Source organism: Terrapene carolina, unplaced genomic scaffold (genome assembly GCF_002925995.2).
Source record: "Terrapene carolina triunguis isolate 2854851 unplaced genomic scaffold, T_m_triunguis-2.0 Scaffold42, whole genome shotgun sequence".
Lineage (NCBI taxonomy): Eukaryota > Metazoa > Chordata > Testudines > Emydidae > Terrapene > Terrapene triunguis.
The window spans coordinates 72,237,768-72,259,893 of NW_020664393.1; the positions used below are offsets into that span (position 1 = coordinate 72,237,768).

Consider the following 22,126-nt stretch of genomic DNA (forward strand, 5'->3'; position numbering starts at 1 on the left):
ACCTGCCGCGTCCGCAGGTTCGGTTGATCGCGGCTCCCAGTGGCCGCGGTTCGCTGCTCCAGGCCAATGGGAGCTGCTGGAAGCGGTGCGGGCCGAGGGACGTACTGGCTGCCGCTTCCAGCAGCTCCCATTGGCCTGGAGCAGCAAACTGCGGCCACTGGGAGCCGCGATCAGCCAAACCTGCGGACACGGCAGGTAAACAAACTGGCCTGGCCCGCCAGGGGCTTCCCCTGCACAAGCGGCGGAACAAGTTTGGGGACCATTGAGCTACAGTGAACTAAGGCCACTTTCTTTCTGAATGAAAACTAGGTTTAATACACTTTAACTTGTTATGCACATTAACTTCACAGCTATATTTAATTCATCTTCTCTCCCTATGTAGACAAACCCTATATGAATAAGGTCCCTATGGGATTTGGTTGCTGCATGAGCCGAAGGTTATGCGCTTCTGTTGGAAGACTGGGCCTGTGAAAGCCACATATACGGCCCATAATAATGTGAGCTCTTGAATAGATATTGAGATAAGCTTGCATTGATGCTTTTTGAATGGCTCCCTGAGATTTTTTTTTTTTTTTAAATAAAGGCCAGTGGAGAAATGTGAACACAAATACGTACCCAACACACACTTTCAATGACGGCTGGTTGCTGACCACAGTTTATATTTTATGGATAATACAGGTGACAACTCAAATAGGCTTCTGTTCTACGTTGAAAGGCTTTTATATGTATGGTATTTTCATTCAGGTCTTGCCTGAATTGCCTTTTTCCTTCCTAATCCGTAATGCAAAGCAAGCATATGTATCAGTCACTAAGGTGAAACTATTACAATTATTATTGATTCCTCTTCTATATCTATTTACTAAAATGAACAGTGTGGTTTTCTCAGTTTGTCATGTAATAGAGGAGAAAATAATTTTCTTGCAGCGCTGAATGAAAGACATTATTAACTTCAACATGAAACATAGTATGGTAGGCTGGATATTTTAAACCGCATATACTTTGTGAAGTGGTTTATAGTTGCTGCCATTTCCAAGATCCTCTTTTTATTAAATTAAATACGTTTGCAAGCTCTATTGTTTCTTTTTGTTTACTCAGATGAGCAATATTGCAGCTAGCCCGATGTCAAATGTTGCCTCTTCAAGCAGCGGAAGAGGGACAGGGAAATCAACAAGCTTTACTCCTGAACTGCAAAGTATGATGTAAGTAAGCTATCCAAATATATTGGACTGTTTGCATTTTCAATGTGTGTTTTGTCATTCTCTAAGAAAATAGGGGAGAAGAAGAACAGATACGTATGATGGCTATCCCATTGTTTATATTTTTAAGACACTCTAGGTAAATAAAATATTACTCACTTTTGTTACGCTAAAAACAGATTGAAAAATCCTGCTAAATAATGGATATATTTTATGTATTGTATATGAAAATAAGTTGAGACCTACTTTTCTTAATTCATCACCAAACAAGATAAGATACTATTGACATAAAATTATTTTAGAAGTAACTTTTCATTATAGTCTAACCATAGCTTTTGGTGTTAATAGAGAAAGATCTGTTAACTGGTGAGATGATGCTATTTATTATGGAATTAACATGTGTGGACCAGTTGGAACTGATTACATTTTAGTCTTGGTGGTGAGTAAAATTGTTATAAAGAGAAATGATTTATTATTCTAAAATGCCACTGGAATCTTAGAAACCTGCTTAATCAGAGTTGTAAGCTGTGATATTAGAAGGGTTTGTAGCTCAGAACTTCTAAAATCTCACAAGACATTTAAATAGCCATTCACTCAATCTTTAAGACACTGCATAATCAAGAAGATTTCCTTACCTAAGGCTCTGTTCTACTTGATTAGTGGCCTATTACACTGGGCCAGGTTGCAAATCTTGATTTGGTAGAAGGCAACCTATCCATCAGAGAGCTTGACCTGCCAGCACTGCCATTTTTTTCCTTTTATATGGGTCCAGGACACATTGATCTGTACAGAGGGGGAGAACTCAGGCTAATGAGCTCTTCTTTCCCTATGGATCATTATTCCTGATTTACCAGGCAGTTTAAAGAAAATTTCAGCCCAAGTCTGGAGTATATCTCCTTTAAATCTGCAGATAGAGAACTGGGCTGGTAGCCCAACTCCAAATTATGTGCAATTCTTTTATATACTATTATGGATATATCTTATCCAGCATATGTATGTGTGTAGGGTAGGGGGTGGAAATTAGGGTGTACATGTATGCATTGTTGAGTTCAGCTGTACTTAAAGGGGAGCTGTATGAAATCTTGTTGGAGTATTTAGAAGGATTTTTTTCTCCCATTTATTTCTCTGCTAGATTTTCAGTTCTTAGAAAGTTAGCGCCGGAGTGTCAATAAGTAAACCTGTTCCATTAAAAGATAACATTAGCCATTTTTGCCTGTCTTCACTAGTTAAAATTGCTGAAATTAAAGTCTCAGCTCTGGAAAATAGTTTAACACTTCAATAGAAAATAAGATGAGGCAAAGTAGGTTGGATTTAACAGGGAATACATTTTGGACTGTTGATTTTTATGTTGGCAGGATCCTTAAACTCTGAAGTAGAGGGGATTTGAAAACTTCTTTTTACTATGTGGTTTCATATACATCTATAGATTTTGTATGTCTGATTTCAGTCAAAAAGAATGATAGCTGAAAAGTCCACCTTCTATCAGTTCACAATGTCTCTCTCTCCATATATACGCTTATAAAGGTTTAGATCTTGGTAACTTAGGCCTTCTGTATCTTGTCCTTCTCTACTATACAGTAGGTACTGAGGAGCAGCTTAATAAAAAACGGTTGAAACTCTAACTTGCATTATTTCTGTAATGTTCTCTGTAGAATATGTTGTGTATCTCAAAGCCTCCAAAGCTGAATGTTGCTCCTCTGGGTAAACATTACACTTGGCTTCTTAATGTTACAGAAATTAATCAGATCTTAGTAGTAATGTACCACATTAGAAGAAAACCATCAATCTCCTGCTTTTAGTTTTCACCTTCCTCTTGTTTCATCTATTAATTGATGGGCTTTAGGGTTTAAAAACTTATTTTGGGACAAGTCTAACTTTAAATGATAGCTTGACTGACCATTTAGCTGTGTTTGCATTTTACTGGAGAAGAGCATGTTCCCAGATAAGGGCGTGACAGGACTCCCCAACAATACTTAGTAATAAGCTATTCCCTTAAGTCTATTTTCCATATTTGGCAATTTTGATGGGAGGAGTTACTCAGCTCTTCAGAACAGTGGTTTTCAATCAGATGTACATGTACCCCTGGGGTACACAGGTTTTCCAGGGGGTACATCAACTCATCTAGATAGTTGCCTAGTTTTACAACAGGCTACATAAAAAGCACTACCGAAGTCAGTACAAACGAAAATGTCATACAGACAATGACTTGTTTATACTGCTCTATATATTATACACTGAAGTGTAAGTACAATATTTATTTTATAATTGTATGGTAAAAATGAGGAAGTAAGCAATTTTTCAGTAATAGTGTGCAGATTTTTATGTCTGATTTTGTAAGCAAGTAGTTTTTAAGTGAGGTGAAACTTGGGCAGACGCAAGACAAATCAGATTCCTGGAAAGGTTAAGAGCCACTGCTTCAGAGTATATTTAGAAGTAACTGCCAAAAAGTGGAAGGTCTAATTCTGTTTTGAGTTAGAGGCAATGAGGATGGAAGTATTAGAATCTGGTAGGTAGGTAGATGTGATGTATTTCAGTATATAATTGAAATGAGATGTTCTATTTTCCTTGTGCTGCACCTTTTGAGCTAGAGGAATCCTGACTGCCAGCTAGCTCAATTATGAGGCATCTGCTGTTTTGTGCATCTTTAGTGATGTAGGATGTTGGTGACTCAGCGTGTTCTTTCTTTCATGGAGACTTTATATATATATTTTTGTTTTTCTTAAACCTAAAATAACTGTTATCTGCACACAAAGAACAAACATAACTGATCATCTTTTGGGCTCCAGAATCAAGGGCAGGCCATGAGTCTAGGGAGCCAAAGAAGTCTGTGCAGCTTCTTTAGGTCAGTGTCTGAGGAGCCTATATTTTATTTATTGGTCACTTCCTGATTAAGTGCTTTTGAAATTCCCCTGCTTGCTAGCATACACGCGATTTCTGTCAGAATGTAGACGTTATTGTTGGCCACATAAGTGGAAGAAACAGACGTTTTTCTTCTGTTTCAGACCTTGTTCAGTTGCTACTTTAGAAATTATACAAACAACTCGTCTGTGTTCTGAGATAATATTTTTCATAAACAGTTTCACTGACATAGTAGGAATCAAAGGAATCCTTCCAATATAATCAGTTTATTAAAATTAAATTTTATTGTTTTCATATTAAAATTTTTTTTGCTAAAGTTTTGCCAGGGATGGACCATAGACAGAAAAATTACAGCTGTTTCTCTTTGCAAAGTGCACAATGAGATTAAAACTTTCCTAAAAGTATATAATAGAAATTATTGAGGAAAGGAGAAGACAACTTGCAAGCAACAGTTTTAAGTACATCTAGAAGGTTTCAGTGGCACAGCAGCATTCTAGCAACTTCAAAAAGCTACTGGGACCCCTAGGAAGTTTATAGCGTTTCTAACTAAACACTAGGAACTCAGCTGTAGATAACAATCCCTTGTAGATAAGGTGATGGCTTGGATGATCTGATATGGCTTTTCCATTTATTTTTTTATGATTCCGTTAATCACAGTGAAAATGATTAAAAATGTGACTAGATTTTGATTTTTGCACAGAGAGTGAGCACTTAGAATATTTTCTTTGTCCATTAAGTACAATTTTAAAATATACATAAATTATGGTGGTAACTCCATTTTAGGTTTCTGGTGACATGAACATATAGCTTGGGTTATACTCCTGTGGTCTATGATATCAGAAACTCTTTATGAAACTATTGCTTAAATATATGCAGTTGGATGTATATTAGTCCTTACGTTCGATATTTCATAGTTTGTATGATGTATTGTCTCTAAATCAGTTCATTACAGGTTTCCTTATTTTCAACTTATTGTTTTAAATTCAAGAAATATAACAATCTGCAACTAATATAATCTAAGAATGGCTTCATACTCCTATTAATGGTAAACCTTGTTTCAAAATGGAATTGGATTAATATAATCATATTAGAGAACATAACATTTTGATATTTTATCAACGATTTTCTTATTTATTTTACTTTCCATAGTTGCTGACAAAATAATATTCATTGACTCGATACTGAATTTAGAACCATTACCCCGTAGAAACTATTCTTCCTCAAAGTGTGAAAGTGTAGTATAAGAAATAATTCTTATTTTCAGCTACTCCCATGTTTCTTTCCATAAAAGCCTATATTCATCTCTAACTTAGGCCTTGTCTACACTACAGAGTTTTGTCGACGCAAGTTACATCAACGTAAAGCCGCCACTGTAATTAAACCACTGTTGCATGTCCACACTATGCTTTTTGTGTCAGTGGAGTGCATCCACAATAGCATCTCTTGCATTGACGCACAGAGCAGTGAACTGTGGGTATCAATCTCACCGTGCCACTGGCCCCAGCGTGCTTTGGGAAGGGTTTGCAATGCCTTATCGGGGCAGTCACAGTGTCACATGATGAAGGTTTCTCAATCCCATCGTTCCATGGGCATCCTACTAGATTGCCAGCTGCTTTTCAACTGCCCTTGTAACCTGTAACCCACCCATCTCTGTTAGAAAGCATGGATCCTTCACTGCTGTTCAATATTGTGCTGTGCATTGTGAACACAAGGCTATAAGGGTAGCCCAGTGAGGGGCTATTTGGCTGGGGGATGCCTTGAAGGAGCATTTTAACACTGAGCTACAATAATGTGTGTTGGCATAGTTTGTTTACACCGTGCAATGAACATTGTAATGATTACTGTCTGTGCCCGAAAGGTAACACATTTTAAATCATTTTTTAAAGTAGCACTCAGTAATATGACCAAACTGATATTGCTGAATACTAACACAAAAAGCCCACAGAAGTGTGTGTGTGTGGTGGGGAGGTGTGTGACAAGGAGTGTGTGAGTGGGGAGGGGAGGTCGGGAGAGGAGAGTGAGTATGTCAGCACGCTGTCTCGTTAAGTTCAGACAGCAGCCATAAGCAACCAATCCTGAGGCAGAAGCTGGTGTACAGGTAGTTGGTGTCTCCCTGTCCCCCCCATCCCAGCTCAGCGGACACTGGTACACCGGCAGGGGGAGAGGGACACCTCGACATTAGCCTCCACCTCCCTCCCTGGCTCTGTAGAGCACATCGAGAGTTTCTACCCTCATTTCCCCCAGCAGCAGTCTGCCTGCCTGCTGCTGTGGTCCTAGTGCCAGGGAGAGCAGGATTACACGTTAATGTTTCGATTCTGTGATTTCCTCAGAGTTTTCCCACAGCTTTCTCTCCCCACAGACCCAGGAGATCCACCCTCTCCCCGTAGGCCAGGCAAGAGTGCATTTGCTGCTGGGAGCTGGCATGCTCAGCTGGGCAGTAGCTACATGAGCTCCCCACACTGAGCAATTTCAAAACTTCCTGGGGCTTTGAAAGGGGAGGGGCAAATGCCTGCATAGCTGGATGCAGGGCAGCAGAGTTCAAAATGGTGAGCAGAGCGGTCATGGTGGGCATTGTTGGATACCTCCTGGAGGCCATTTACAGCAACGTAACAAATGCTGTGTCTACACTGACGCTTTGTCAATGTAACTTTGCTGCAAAAAGCTCTATGCCTCTTGTTGAGGTGGTTTTACTTTGTGGGCAAGACAGGAGAGTTTTGTTGGCAGGAGGAGCATTGTAGTGTGTACACCTCCACTGTTTTGTTGACAAAAGCTGCCTTTTGCTGACAAAACTGTGTAGTGTAGATAAGCCCTTAGTTTAAGATTGCACCAGTGGGATTTACTATTTAAATGTTCACATTTCTTCTACTTTTGGAGAAAACATTGAAATCATTTGATGGTTTGGCTTCTACTTGTCCCTCACTTCCAGAAAATTTTCTGGGGGAACTCTTAGTCTGAAATGGGATTAATTGTGAACCCATATTTCATTACAAGTGAGACTCATAGAACAGAAGCTGTGTTCTAAAGGTATTTATACAGGCTCCTATTTCTGAAGTATCTGAGCACTTCTCCAGTATTTAAAAGTAGAAATAACACTTTTCTCTTTCCTTCAAAGCCTGTAGGAGAAATAGATTAGTTTATAGGGTGTCATGTCCGTCTATCTCTCCCCTCCCCATTCTCACCTCCCAACACACTTTGTCGTGTATGAGAATTTATTTAGGAAAAGGTTTAAAAAAAAAAAAAAAAGGAAATGAGTTTTACTGAACACAGTCACTGTTTCAATCTTAGAATTCTTGGATTAATTGTGAATAAGGCAAAAGTTATAATGAAACCACTGCCTGCTAGGAGTGATGGAGAATGTTGACTGATTGGAATGAACAACCAGTAATCAGGATGTTCACATTTAGGGTATGGTAGGATAGAGATTTGACAAATAAGGAATGAAAAACTTAAGCCTGGAATTCCTAACCTTGGAGCAAAGTCCTATACCATGTTTTAAAAATACACACAAGACAGAGAAAAAGTGTTTGTGTATCTCTAATTATATGAATCTAAAACAGATTAAGAGAATCTGTGGTATTTTTAGTCTATATTTGTGTGTGCATGATAAACTACTATGGCAATGGGACTACAGAAATGTCTTAGGTTGACTGCTATATAAAATAGCATGGATAGGCAACACATGCAATAGTTAAGATTTACTTTAAATTTCCTGTCTAATCAACTCTTTCAGTTGCTTATAACTTTCTCTGGCAAACATCTTTGGGGCAGAAATGATTTCTTAATGGTACTAGCTCAAACTTCCCCCCCCCCGCCCCCCAACTTTCATTTGAGCAAAATTGTTTCTGCTATTTTTGAGTTATCTGAGCATGAAAAAAACCTTTTTTCTTGCATGTTCTGCTTAGAAAAGTGTGCTGAAATAATTTAGAAGTAGTTAAAGGTAGAAACCTCAAACTTGTTTTGTAGATCTTCTTATGACTGACACCCCCCCTCCCCCCCACACCCACCCAAAAGCCTTATATTTTGTTGGTTGTCGTCCTCTGAAGCATCAGAGGTGGAGGTGGGATACTGGACTGGCTGGACCAGTGCTCTGAGGTGGCACTGAGCTTTCTCTCACTCAGATGCTTGGCTGGCTTGTTCATGCTCAGGGTCTAGCTGGCTTGCCATATGTGGGGTCAGGAAGGAATTTCCCCCCAGGTCAGTTTGGCAGTGACCTTGGGGTTTTTTCATCTTCCTCTCCAGTGTGAGAGTGCAGGTCACTTGCTAGGATTATCTGGATATATCTCACTAAATCATTTCACAGCCATTGCAGGAGCCTTGGACATTGGTGCACCTTGATCCTTCTTATTCTATCCCTGTAGCACACAGACTAGGGTCCTGTAATACTTTGGTCTAATTTCAGTTTTTGGTTTAGTGTGTGGGGGCAGGTTGGTGTTGGTGGAGGTCAGACTAGATGATCGATGGTCTCTTGTTGCCTTAAACTCTAAAACTCTGTGAAAAGTTGCCCTGGTGTAACTAAATAGGTTTAAAATTGATTTACTTACACTGGGGCAAACTTTTAATGTAGCATTACTTAAAACCCATTTAAGGGCATGTTTATGAAGGATTTAAACTGGAATAAGTAGGTTGATCTTTAGTTATATCAGTGCAGCTTCCCTAATCTATTTCCTATATTATTCCTTAGATTTGAGTTAAATTTGAGAAAATTGGTGCTGTAAATTTTAAAGGTAAGATGATTTGAAGTTGGGAGGCACAGTTATAAAGCTGGCTGACTGTACTAAGTAGCACTTGAGATTAACAGCACTCCTAGGTAATAAATAATTGATCATTACTGTTAATTAGATAGGAATTATCTTTAGAAAACTCAATGTATGCAAATATATTCTACCATAAATTAACATGAGTAATGCCATTTAAGGTAGCAAGCCTCAATTAAGAAGGCTCAGAGTAAAGGAGTGTGTTTATATGATATGGAAGCTATTCCACTTGATGCCATCTGAAAGCAGTCCTTAAAGCCTCCAACATGGAGGCCTGCTACTTTACATTATAGCGCTCATGTTAATTCATGATAGAACAGAACTGTGCAAATTGAGTTTTACAAGTTCTACAAGGCCCTGCAGATAGGTATTCTCAGGCACAAAAGCTGTACAGCATAGAATTTTTTTCCCTCTTTTTTTCATCTTCCCCCCAACCTCTTTAATAGAAGTTAGTAAATTCCATGCAAAAAACAGTAATAAAGCTGAGAAATCAACAACTTAAGTCAGGAAATTTCCAAAATTAATGTCTAGAATATGTCGTAACCCTTCTCTTGGGGATGCAGAGAATGTCTCCTTGCACCAAAAGGGAAATACAGAGATAGTGAAGTCATGGGGCTTGTCTTTGCCCCATCACTAGCCAGCAGGGCTAGTATGTGAATGCACATCACACACTGAAAAGGTGGCACAGAGGCTATACTCCCTTGGATCTCCAGGAGTCCGTGTCTACCTGAGGCATAATATGTCTGGGAGCTCTCACTGGACAAATTTGCCTCTACGTTACCCCTGTCTCAGGGCAGTAGCTAAAAGGCACAAAAAAGTTCTAAGGTTGAGCTTTCAACTTTAATAATGCCAATATCATGTTATTTGTTAGGTAATGCAATACAAACAGGATTTTTAAAAGTCTGTTTGTAATGTATTGCATTGTGAAAAGAAGAGTGCAAACAATTTGTATTCCATTGTCCCAAATGAAATTCTGCCAGTTTACTCTCAGTTTATGTTGATAAATAATATTCCTATGTTAAAGTGCATTTCTCAAGTTTATAGTATGGTGGAAAAAGTTCTAAACAGCATTAACTGGCTGTCATCTATTTTTAGTCCATTATAAAATTTTTGTTAGAAGAGGAAAAAAATGAGCCTACCCAAGTTTGCCTAGTTTCGTTCTATCAAGGTTAATTGTTGTTTATGAGTGGGTGAACCTGATGCTTTCATGAGCTGTGCAGCATAAGGAGATGAGGAAAAAAATCAGTAGTGTCCAAGCACAGCATAAGACAATGTTTTAATTGAACTAAATGCAATTGTTCATTTTTAAAAAAGTAGGCAACTCCCTTGAGTAGATTGCATATAATGACAAAAATGGATAGAATTTGGGTAGGTTAAAGCATGGCTTGAATTTAAAGAAGTACCCCCAAAGAAATGACTAATTGGAGCCTGCGAACTTTGATAGTAGAGAAGTTCAACCCGGAGGCCTGGTCGAGCTGAATGTTTAGTAATTGTTCATTTGCTGAAGCAAATTAATTGATTGAAAAAAGTTCTTTATAAAAATATATATGATTTCTGACTTTTTAAACTTCTGCATCAAAATACTGCAGGAAATGTGAACTAGAAACATCTCAAAGAATAATTCCCATATTGCAAATCTCCAGGGCTTTATATTGAATAAACTGCAAATAATCTCATGCCTTTTTGTGGCTTCATCATGCAAGCACTTATCATGATCAGTCCCACTTTAGTGTGCCAAGTAGTGTTTGCAGGATAAAAACTTTGGCCAATAAATAACTATTTACTGAATGACTAGACATATAGAACTGTTATGATATGAACCGTTTTACTTGAGAATAATAGAGATTGTATACTATAAATAAAATCATTATTTGTGGTTTGTATTCTTGTAAAAAGACTGGAGTTCCAAATGTAAGGTATTGCATTTTATTGTCATTACAAAACTATGAAGTAGGTACTGTAATGTAATTAAAGAGCTGGACATGGCAGAGACTTAAATTTTAGAACCTGTATAGAATTAATATTTCTAAATTATTTGGATCCATAGCCTGTTTTCAGATTTTATAAAAGTCCTCGTGTAATATATTTACATATGTAGAGATTGCTAGCCAAAGAAGTTGTTTGTTCTGTCAAAAAGTACACAGATGGGACTTCCAAAATGAGTTTCTTTAGTTTCAGTAGCTTTTACTGGTTGAGTAATTCAAATGAGGTAATAGAATCCTAAAAGAGGTAATAGAATCCTAAAAGAGGAAATACTATCAACTGTTAGAACAGTTTTGAATGCCAAAGTATGCAAAAACATGGGAGTGAGTATTGTATTATCAAATCCATGACTCCAAATAAACTGAAGAAGAAATGTAAGTTGGGTCTCAAGATAAATAACAATGAAGGCTCATTATGAACTAATAGCTTTTTTTTTTTTTTACTCTTGAATGGTATTAGGAAATTCCTCTGTTTTCTGTTAAATACTTTTTTTGGGGACTACCTGCTGCCTGCAGTGGCTTTTTAGTGGTTTAACTCTTGCTGTCTTTTAAAATTCCTATTTAGTGTATTCTGCTATTTTAAGAGTGTGGTGAAAAGTTTAAAGCGTTCTGATCTCTTTTTTTGGAGTAAGATTTTGTTGTTGTTTGCTATTTAAATGAAGATGTCAAGTTTAGTTTTTTTCCTTCACATAATTTAATTACGTAAAATCTATTTCTCTTGTTAATATTTAGTTTTATTATGACATAACTGCCAGTGGAACGGAATCTGTTTTAAAACAGTGAGGTCCTGAGTGCCCACAACTCTCAATGGTTTAACTAGGAGTTGTGGGCACTCATCTCTTTTCAGGGGATACTCAGCATCTTGAAGGACTGAGCCCTAAATTACTAATTTAGGAGTTTTCAACTCCCATTGACTTCAGTGGGAGCAGAGTTAAGTCAACGCTGAATGCTTGTGAAAATCCCACTCTTACCATCTTTGGAATCTGATTTTCATCACTGCTGAGCACTTGCTACTCCCATTAAAATCAGTAGACACTGTGGGTCCTCAGCACCTTTTGAAAATCAGGCCTTGAGTGTTTTTTATATAAAAATTTTGTTTTCTCTTGTTTTTCAGCTTAATTGGAATCAAAGTTAGGAAGTTCAAGCAATCTGGAACTCACAGTATTTAAGAAATGTAAGCCATATACACTGAATGTTCAGTTTCTGCGACATTGACAATTGAACAATACCAGGCTGAGTTGTTTTTGTGTGTTAATTTAACAATATAATGGGCTGTTTAGATGCCCACTTAAAGCTGGCTAATATAATTATTCAATCTCTGAATTGTTTATCTCATTTTAATTACAAAAACATCCAGTATACATTCTGTTCTTCCTGCAAAAATTATTTAATGATAGAAAATTTACGTTTTTAGGGCACAGACAACACTGTTTAAAAAAATGTTTGTATATTTTCTTTTGCTGATCTGTAATTGCATATTATTATTGTCACTCTGGGCCACTGCTACATTCAGTCTCTTTTCTAGGTACTTAGTTTCTGTAAAACATTTGTAATCCTTGCTATTTAGAACACACAAACTGGTTTTGGTAGCTCTGTTATCAGCACTGCTATGGGATTTGTCTTTTCCGTGATATGGTCCATGTTGTTGATATTGAGTTTAGTTCTTTGCTGTGACTTGGCGGCCTTGAGAGTCTGTTCCAGTGGGTGTTAGTGTATTTCCCTGTTATACCAAGATCCATTAAGAGGGTCGGGTGTGAATCAAGCTAGGCAAGTTTTATGCATGGATTTAGGGCCTTGTTTTTTCCTCACACTTCCATGCACAGGCTAAGTTCTTCAGCTAACAAAAGGACTGTTTTGAGAGTATTGGCTTTGGGGAATGCAGAGCCCAGGGCTTTTTGAGGCCTCCCTTCCACTGAAACAAGTGAACAACTGTAGGAACAGAGAAATTCTGCTGGATAGGCAGACAGACAAGGATGGATTTAAGAGTGGTGCAGGATTTAGATAATTCTTATATATAACAAATAAGAAATGGCGGCACTTCAATTTGCTGAATATTAATAATTCTGTGTTTGCTCTTATAGTTATGTTCCTAAAATTTCAGTCATTTTCATGAGATTTGCTTATTTTTTGTTTTGAAGCCCATCAGTAAAATCATCTCTGACTTTGGAGAGGTCATTCGGGATGATATTGGAAGGAAACAGCAGTTATGATCTGGCCTAAAGTGTGCTGGTTAACCAAACTGTAATTTGGGGTTGTAAAGAATTTCTCTATTCCATTCTATACTTGTTTATCATACTCAAATCCAGAATTTTGCTGAGACTGCATTGTACAAAAATAACCAGTTTAGCTAATTGAGCTGAAATCTTGGTTTCATGCACAATGTTTTTAAAGGCAAAAAGGGATAGTTGAGGCAACTGACAAACAGATTTGATGCTAATTTACACTTTGTTTTTTAGTGGCTAATTTGCCCTATAAATCGTTAAAATTATAGGTGTAGGATCGAATTAAGAAACAACACTGCATACAAAGGGCAATATGAATTCCCCTTCAGTGGGTGGCATCCAATAGACAGGATATTGTTGAGGAGGGATAGGGAGCAGAGAGAGAGAGAGAGAAATTCTTATTGCATTCCATGATGTTTATTGCTGGATCTAGCACAATATTGTGGGGAAACTGTCCACAAATTAATACATTTTAGTCCAAGGTAATTTTGTAACTATTTAATTACTTCATTGTGGTTCTTTCAGATCTGCCATTTTTAATATTGTTGAGAGATCTCATTTTGACTCTTCAGTGATCTTTCCCAGTAAGAAAATGTGAGAACATGGGCCTTTATTGGATAGAAAATGTACCTTCCTTTTTGTGTACCTTTGGACACAGGGAAATTTTCTTCTGCCTCTCTGAAGATCTATGTTTAAATCTCCTGTGTCTGACTCAATGGTTTGGTCATGCCAGGAGAGATGAGGAAAGGAGGTGGAAGATTGTAATTAGATACAGAGGCTATACCTGAACACTCTTATAGATACAACAAAAAATAAATTGCTGAGTCTGACCAAACTGATGTGGGAATTTTCCTATATAGTTCACTTTGAAATTATACTTGTGTATATCTTTTGAGATCTTTCAGAATATATGCTGAAAGATGATTTTGTGTTGGGAGCTGTGAGGGTTAATATGGGGAAAACATTCTTTAGAGTTGTAAAGACACATGATTTGTATACATACAGAAATGTCTCCCGGGGAAAAAGTATTGAGAGGAGAGCGAAAACTAAAAGGTAGGTTCCACATATTTAGTGTTTGTGATGCTGCTGTGCCATATCCTCTTCTCAAGTCTTTTTACTGTTTATATGATGCTTTACTCTTTTGGATACTTGCTAAAATTGTCAATTTGTCTGTGAATCATTAACATTTAATTAAAAAAATATGTAGATATTCTAGTATGATGATTGATATACTCACAACGTAGTATGCTGGATATTGTAATGGATATAAGAACTGTTCCCTATCCTGTTTGCTTCCAGTGCTCAAATTAGGTGGCGAGGAGGATGGTTGAAATTTCCCAGACCCTAAGTTCCAGACATGTAACTGTTTTGTGGGGTAAAACTAAAACCAACACAGACTATGGAATTAACAGCCACAACTATGAAGGGTTGATACCTCTGAAATTTGAGGGAACTCCTTAGTACCTATCCTGGCTGCTGAGGTTGCGTGCTGTGGGCCTTGTAACAGTATAACAGTGTGTTTCAGGCTGTCTGGGTCAAAATCGCATCAGTAAACATTACCTTTGCTTTTGGAAGGTTACTTGCCCCTTCTCCCCCCTCCCCTTGCATAGGACTAGCAAGTGTTTGTTTAAAAGATCTTCAAACAAACATGGATTCCCAGGAAACTGATAGCTAATTAAGCCCCTCTCTTCCCATAGGTGAGTGGATTTGTCAAACACTGGCTATGAATCCTGCTTTTGTAAAATAAATTCAGAATTACAGTTAATTCTTTCATCTGGCATTAACAGAGGAAAAGAAGAACTAATGGTTGGGATGTGTCCCCTAATGTCTGTGCTTTTCTGATGTTCACTGTTCCACCTCATATATAGTACAAACTTCTGTCTGGATAATAGCATTTAATTTAGGCTCTTTTAGAAAAACTGTTTAATGTATTGTGCAAAAGTTTGTCAGGCAAAAGATTCTGGATATTGCAAATATATTTTCTGTTTAAGTGAAAATGTGCACAAATTGTTAATTGAAATGGGTCTTTCTACAGATTAAACCACAGACTATTAAGTTAATTATATGTCTGTAAAATATGCAACTTTTTCCCACTGCAATATGTTGCAATAAGTTAGTACCAGTAGACTGAATCTGGAAATCCAACTTAATTAGAGCTGGGACTATGAGTGCTGGATTTGCCTACTTTTGTATTGCTTAAATCTTTAAACTGTATCTGCTTGCATCACTGTTATCTCATTCTGGTCATTTTAGTAATGTCTGATTTGACAGTAGAGACAATATTGTAATTAGCCAGTGCTTGCTTTTATGTACCCCGATGCATTACACGGTGGAATTATTTCCAATTAAATTTGATCACAACTTTGGAAAATTAGGGCTAGATTGTGACCTACCCATGTGTAGGTGAGCAGGCTGGGAGAAGCAGAAGGAATATCCTTCTTTGATCACATTTGTGCCTGTAGGTAGTGATAGGGCTAGAGTTGCCTGGCATCCGGTTATCAACCGGAATGCCTGGTTAAAAGTCCAGTCAGCGGCGCATGGGGCTAAGGCAGGCTCTGTGCCTGCCCTGGCTCGGCGCGGCTCCCAGAAACAGCCGGCACGTCAGACTCCTAGGTGCAGAGGTGGCCACGGGGGCGCCGTGTGCTGCCCTGTCCCAAGCTCCGGCTCCGCAACTTCCATTGGCTGGGAACCGCGGTCAATGGGAGCTCTGGGGATGGCGCCTGTGGGCAGTGCGCAGAGCCCCTCCGTCTAGGAGCCAGGCCTGTCAGAAGCGGCCGCTTCCAGGAGCCGCTTGAGGTTAGAGCTGCCTGGTCAGAGCCTGCACCCCGAACCTCCTCCTGCATCCCAACCCCCTGCCCCAGGTCGGAATCCCTTTCTGCACCCAAACTCCCTCCCAGAGCCTACACCCCACAGCCCCCTCTCCCACACCAGCTCCCTTCCCCAGCCCTGAACCCACTCCTGCACTCAAACACCCTCCTGGAGCCTGCACCCCACACTCCCTCCCATACCCCAACCCCCTGACCCAGCCCAGAGCCCCCTCCTGCACCCTGAACCCCTCATTTCTGGCCCCACCCTGGAGCCTGCACCCTCTGCCGGAGTCCTCACCCTTTCCCGCACCCCACCCCCCTACCCCAGCCCAGTGAAAGTGAGTGAGGGTGGGGGAGAGCGAGCAATGGAGGGAGGGGGGAATGCAGTGAGTGGGGGTGGGGCCTCGGAGAAAGGGCGGGGCAGCGACGGGGGCAGGGCAAGGGTGTTTGGTTTTGTGTAATTAGAAAGTTGGCAACCCTAGATAGGGAAATACAAATACTCCACATCTGCCCTGAGTGCAAGGATTGGATCAGTCCAGGTAGGTACTCTAAATGGTTCAGGGAGGTGTTTGCACCCACTCTAGTCAACTGTTCTGAACAGCCACAGGGAAGAAGAGGCAGTACTCCATGGTGTTTCCCAGAGGTTTTACTCAGGTGACACACGAGAGCACTTATAGAGCAAAACATTTTTATGACTATTGTTTTCTTGCAATATAGTAAGTTAGACTGTAGCATCCTCCCTGAGTCCGTCCATAAGGTTGCTGTTTTCTCCTCAGTGCCCCCTGCTGCTGAGACACCTACAAGAACTCAGCCATCATTAGATGGCTAGGTTAAACATCTTAGGTAGCTGGTGTTATTTATTTACCCCTCCTCCTCCCCCCCGTACTCTAAAATTACTAGGAACTATCGAGTTTTTCACATGGCTAACTATATTAATGTGGGAAGTCTTTTCTTTGTTCCCCCCCCCCCCCCCCCCCCCCCCCATCGCTTCTCTCATACAGTATTTTAGGCTACAGCTGGGAGGTCTGATTCCTAGCTCAGATACTCATATATGCATTAGCTCTACTTGAGCTCACGTGCTAAAAATAGCTATGTGGCTGCGGTGGTACAGGCGGTGACTCAGGCTAGCTGCCAGAGCCCAACTCTGTCTGAGATGCTAGGTATGTACTTGAGTGGCTAATCTGAGCCATTGCCTATACTATTCCTGGGGAAATTCTGCGCCACTGTGCAATGCAGAATTTTGCAGAAATTAATGTTGTGTGCGCAGAATTTACTTTCCCCCACAGAAATGGGCTGCAGTACTGCTGGCCGACACTAGGGGTCGCTGTACCTGGCAGAGCCCATCATGCACATAGAAGACTCTGCTGGGGGGAGCGGGAGGGAGCTAGAGGGTTCCTGGTGGCTGCAGTTCCCAGCACGCTCTGAGGGAAGGAGGCGATGCGCAGGAAACTCCATGCAAGCCTGGGACCAAGCATCAGGCTTTTTCTCCCTCTGGATCTCGGGGGGTGGGGGGGAGAGTGTCAGGGGGCAGGTGTCTGGGCCGGGGGGGCACGGCGGGGCGCGAGGGGGGGGCGGGGGGGGGGGGGGCGGGGGCGGGGCTTGGGGGGGGGGGGGGTTTGGGTATCTGACCCCCCGGCTGGGCTCTGGGGGGAGGAAGAGGGCATAGAAACAGGAACTGGGTTGTCATAGGGGTTTCTTTAACTCTACTGCTGGGGGAATTTGTGTGTGTGTCTCTATTGTTATAGACATACTTGCTGACAGGTATTTTGAAATAAATTACGAAAATAATTGAAACTGGTGTGTATGTAGTGTTGTTTTGACAATATTTACAGAGTTTTGCAGAATTTTAAAATATTGTGCATAGAATTTTTCCTTTTTTGGTGCACAATTTTTAATATTTTGGTGCAGAATGCCTCCAGGAGTACTAGACCATTGCAGCTACATTGCTATTTTTAATACACTATCTCGAGCCAAACTAATGTGTATATCTGCCTACCCTGGGAATCACATCCCCAGCTGCAATGTAGACATACCGGTACCCTTATACATACTTGAGTCTTGTATCAGGTTTGATTATAATTCTTTAGGAACCCTGTCTTCTATATATTTATACTGCACCTAAAACAACGAGGCTCTGGTCTGGGCACTACCACAATACAAACAACTACCATAGAGCTGGGAGGACTGAATGCTACTCCCGTTAGCTTGCCACTAAAGTGGTTAATAATCAGCTAGCAGTTGGGCTGCTGCTGAATGTCAGAAAGCTCACTAAAGCCTACTCTGCCCAAGAGCAGGAAACATCAATTTTAGTTTTCCCACACCTTTGCTGGCTCTTGGAGACCGACTTCAGAATTTGACCCCGGGTCTGCTGCTTGAATCAACATCTCATTTGCCGTGATGTCACCAAGCCTTTCATTTATTTAATCTTTTCCCCCTCCACTTGGTTTGCCCCCAAAAAGGAACAGGAATTAGCACGTCTAATGACACATTGTCTGTTTATTCTACAAAGTAATACTGGCAGCATTTCTTATTTTATATTTAACGCGTTAGCAGTGATGTGCTTTCGTAGCTAAAAACCAACAACCCGAAATATATACTCTATGTTTAAAGGTATATTTTTTTCTTTCAAAACATGCTGAACAAACAACTTGTTTGCTCTCCTGATTTAGTGGTGGTGGTTGTGACTTTTTTTCTTGGTTTGATTTTCAAGCAGAAGTTTATGGTGTTAAGCAGCAGTAGCTCCTGACCTAATGTACCCTTCTCTGAGTGATAATGTTTCTTTGTAATTTATTTTTAGTTGATTGTTTTTTCTCTCCCACCCCACCCACACCCCAACCCGTAACATGATTTGTACAATCTTTAGAAATGGAAGATGATTCAAAACCACAACTACTCAGTTTTCTAGTCTGAATGAGTATTTCTGAAGAATCACTGGCTCACTTATTTAAAAAAAAAAAAAAAAAAAAAGACAGTCCCAATAAGAGAAAACATTGAAGACCCTTAACAGATTATGTGGTGTCTGTGGAGGGGACAGTATGTTAAATAATCATTCATTCTGATGAGCCATTCTTGTATTGTTAACAGATGTCCCGTTGTTTCCTCTGACTATGATTCAGAGTCATTTGGATAAAATATTTTGAAGTGCTCTACTTTTTAGTACTGAAACAAAGCTTGAGTGCTAAATATGAAACTATGGTAATACTTAGCTATGAATCAGTCTGTATTTGTCTTCTTGTTTTGCATATCAAGCCTGCAACATGTCTACTAGGATCCTGAATATTTGTAAAGACAGCAAGATGACTTAAACGTCAGAGTCTCATGCAATGACAATTTTAAAAAAGTGTAATATAGCACTGAATTATTCTACAAAATTCTAAATAAAACTTTACATTCCTGTTGGCCATAATAGTAAATATGTGGGTACACAAGAAACACAGTAATAGGTTTAATGGCAAATATTTTATTCAGTATTGCTATTACAAATAAAATCCTTCTGTATAAAATGCGGTCCTTATTTGTAACTGTCCAAAAAACTAACCAATAATAGTAACTGTCAAACTAACTCTCTAATCTATATATATATATATAGATTAATAGAGAGAGAGAGAGACACACACACACCTCTATCTCATAGAACTGGAAGGGACCTTGAAAGGTCATAGAGTCCAGCCCCCTGCCGTCACTAGCAGGACCAAGTACTGATTTTGACCCAGATCCCTAAGTGGCCTCCTTAAGGATTGAACTCACAACTCTGGGTTTAGCAGGCCAATGCTCAAATCACTGAGCTATTCCCCCCCCCCATCTAATTAGCTAAGTGATCTGTTTAAGGTATTTTCTAAGGGGCCAATAATTTGAGGACAAGTGTACACTAAAAACTTTTGCCAGTATAGCAAGGTCAGGGGTGTGCTGCTTATATATAATATTTCTGTACCAGCAGAATCCCTAGTGTAGACACAGTTACACCAGCATAAAAGTGCTTTTGATAGTTTTTTTTGTTTTTTTGCTCACTGTACCAGGACAAGTTATGTCGGCAAATGCACATTTTTGCTGATAGAAGCTGCATCTACATTAGGAGGATTTTGCTAGTGTAGTTATACTGGTATAGCTGCACTGGCAAAACTCAAGTTTAGACTGGCCTTAGTAACTAGTTTCCATCTAAAATTACTAAAGAATATTTAATTTTCTTCCATGGAAATTCCTTGTCACTAGCCAAGCTAAGAGAGGAGGAAACATGTAGTCCCTATGGAAGGTATGTATCAGTGTGGTTGACTATGTGGCCCCCTAACCTATGACTTCTTTTTCTGCTAGACCACAAAGCTATTGCAAATCTATATTTTAAACTGTAGACGTCAGAGCAGTTCTGTATATTACCATAAAAGAACATTGCATAGTAAAAAATGCACTTTTCATTATCTGACTCAAATGTATGCAGAGTTTACACATTAAAACTATCACAGGTAATATTTGATTGGCATCATTCTTATACACTGCGACGCCACTGTTAAGGCTGCTGACCAATTTCCTGTTAACTCTTTATTTTCATGAATTCCTAACTCAGAAATATTGACCATTTAGAACTGAAATTTGCCATGGCTGGTATCTGAGCAAATTTTTGTGGTGGAAAATCTGTGCCAAATCTCTTTAGCCAATTGAGTTATGAAAGGATGAAAAATATTGTTCACTTTTAAAAATTATATTTATATAGACTACGTTTTTAAGGGGAAAAATTCAAAAGTGCAAGGAGCTTTTCAACTCGATATTTTACACCTATACATACTTACTTTGGGGAGTTTGAATATATTTGCTTGCACATATGCAGTTGAAAACATCGTTGGTTTTTAAGTGTTCCTTTTAAATGCGATGCCAATGCATGCTTAATTGCCTGTTAAAATGGCTAGTCATCTGATCTGAACATTCAAGGATTCTTAAAAGTACCATTCCTTGCCCGCATTTCTCCTCCTCCTGTTGTATGCCTCTTGAATGGTTGAGTTTAGGTGGCATTGAGGAATAAGCACAGGTTCTACTCATGTCTGCCATTAACTCACTGGTCTAGATAATACTCCAAAATTATAAAGCACTTAACAAACATTAATTAGGCTTCACAACTCCCTTAAGAAGTAAATACTATAGTTTATACCCATTGTACACATGTGGAAACTAGGTTTTTGGAGCAATTGAGTGACTCGCCTAAAGTAACAGGGAAAGTTGATGTCAGAATCTCCTGTGTGTCAGGATCATGCCTAATTCATTAGATCACATTGTCCCTGTCATAAATAGATAGTTAAGGGTTAATGCCTCTTTTACCTGTAAAGGGTTAAAATGTTCACCTAGCCTAGCTGACACCTGACCAGAGGAACCAATGGGAGGATAATATGTTTCAAAAGGAAGGAGGGTAGTTTCCTTTGTTTAGAGTCAGTTTTCAGTTTTGACCGGAGTGGGAAAGCTCCAGTAATCAGCCTCTTATCAAGTAGTGAGTACTAGTGAAGGGAATAAATAGGTTTATGTTTATTTTCTTTGTAACTTGTCTTGGGCATTAGGGAATAATCAAATTGGGTAATTTTTGTGTAACTAAGTTTTGCCCAGGGGAACATCCTCTGTGTTTTGAATCTGTTGTCTGTGAGATCAGCTTGTATGCTATCTCCCAGAGGGTTTTCTTTTACCTTTCTTTTCTTCAATTTAAAGTCTTATTTTTAAGAACCTGATTGATTTTTCCTTGTGTTAAGATCCAAGGGGATTGGATCTGGACTCACCAGGAATTGGTGCGGGGAAGGAGGGGAGATGGTTAATTCTCCTTGTGTTAAGATCCAAGGTTTTGGATCGGTGTTCACCAGGAAATTGGTGAAGAAGTCTCTCAAGGCTACCCAGGGAAGGGAGTTAGTACTTGGGAGTGGTGGCAGCAAAACCAGATCTAAGCTGGTAATTCAGTTTAGGGGTTCACATGCAGGTCCCCATATCTGTACCCTAAAGTTCAGAGTGGGGGTGAAACCTATGACAGTCCCCCTGACAAATCACTTCATCCTTTGTGTCTGTTTCCTCATCTGTAAAGTGATGATAATACTCACCTATCTCACAAAGGTACCCCCTCTTGCTTAATGCAAAACTTCATTTATTGACATTTACTCAGATATTGACATGGGGAAGTGTGTGGGAAAGACCATTTACCTCACAACAAACATGTGGGTGACTTTTCAGCCACTAACACTATACTTGTGTTTGTGCCTCTACTGGATCAGCAATGTGGGAGGGAAGTTGGGGACAAAAATTTAATATTGCAATATCATCCAGGACGACGTCACCCTGTGACCA

General features: G+C 39.5%; 2 protein-coding genes across 14 annotated transcripts in view; one reads left to right on the forward strand and one right to left on the reverse strand.

Annotated features, from left to right (window-relative positions):
• The window catches only part of RUNX2 (RUNX family transcription factor 2), a 191,491-nt gene that overhangs the window by 147,390 nt on the left and 21,975 nt on the right, over window positions 1–22,126 (reverse strand). The gene's annotated exons all lie outside the window — the stretch shown is intronic.
• SUPT3H (SPT3 homolog, SAGA and STAGA complex component) overlaps window positions 1–22,126 on the forward strand; it is a 469,967-nt gene that overhangs the window by 18,095 nt on the left and 429,746 nt on the right. For 8 of the 12 annotated variants that reach the window (XM_026655958.2, XM_026655980.2, XM_026655952.2 and 5 more), the window contains 2 exons: window positions 383–497; window positions 1,096–1,199. In XM_026655958.2, coding sequence (XP_026511743.1) covers window positions 441–497; window positions 1,096–1,199 — 161 coding nt within the window. In that variant the 5' untranslated portion in view covers window positions 383–440. The remainder of the gene's footprint in view (window positions 1–382; window positions 498–1,095; window positions 1,200–22,126) is intronic. The other 4 variants (XM_024212815.3, XM_024212817.3, XM_024212818.3 and 1 more) reach the window with 1 other exon arrangement.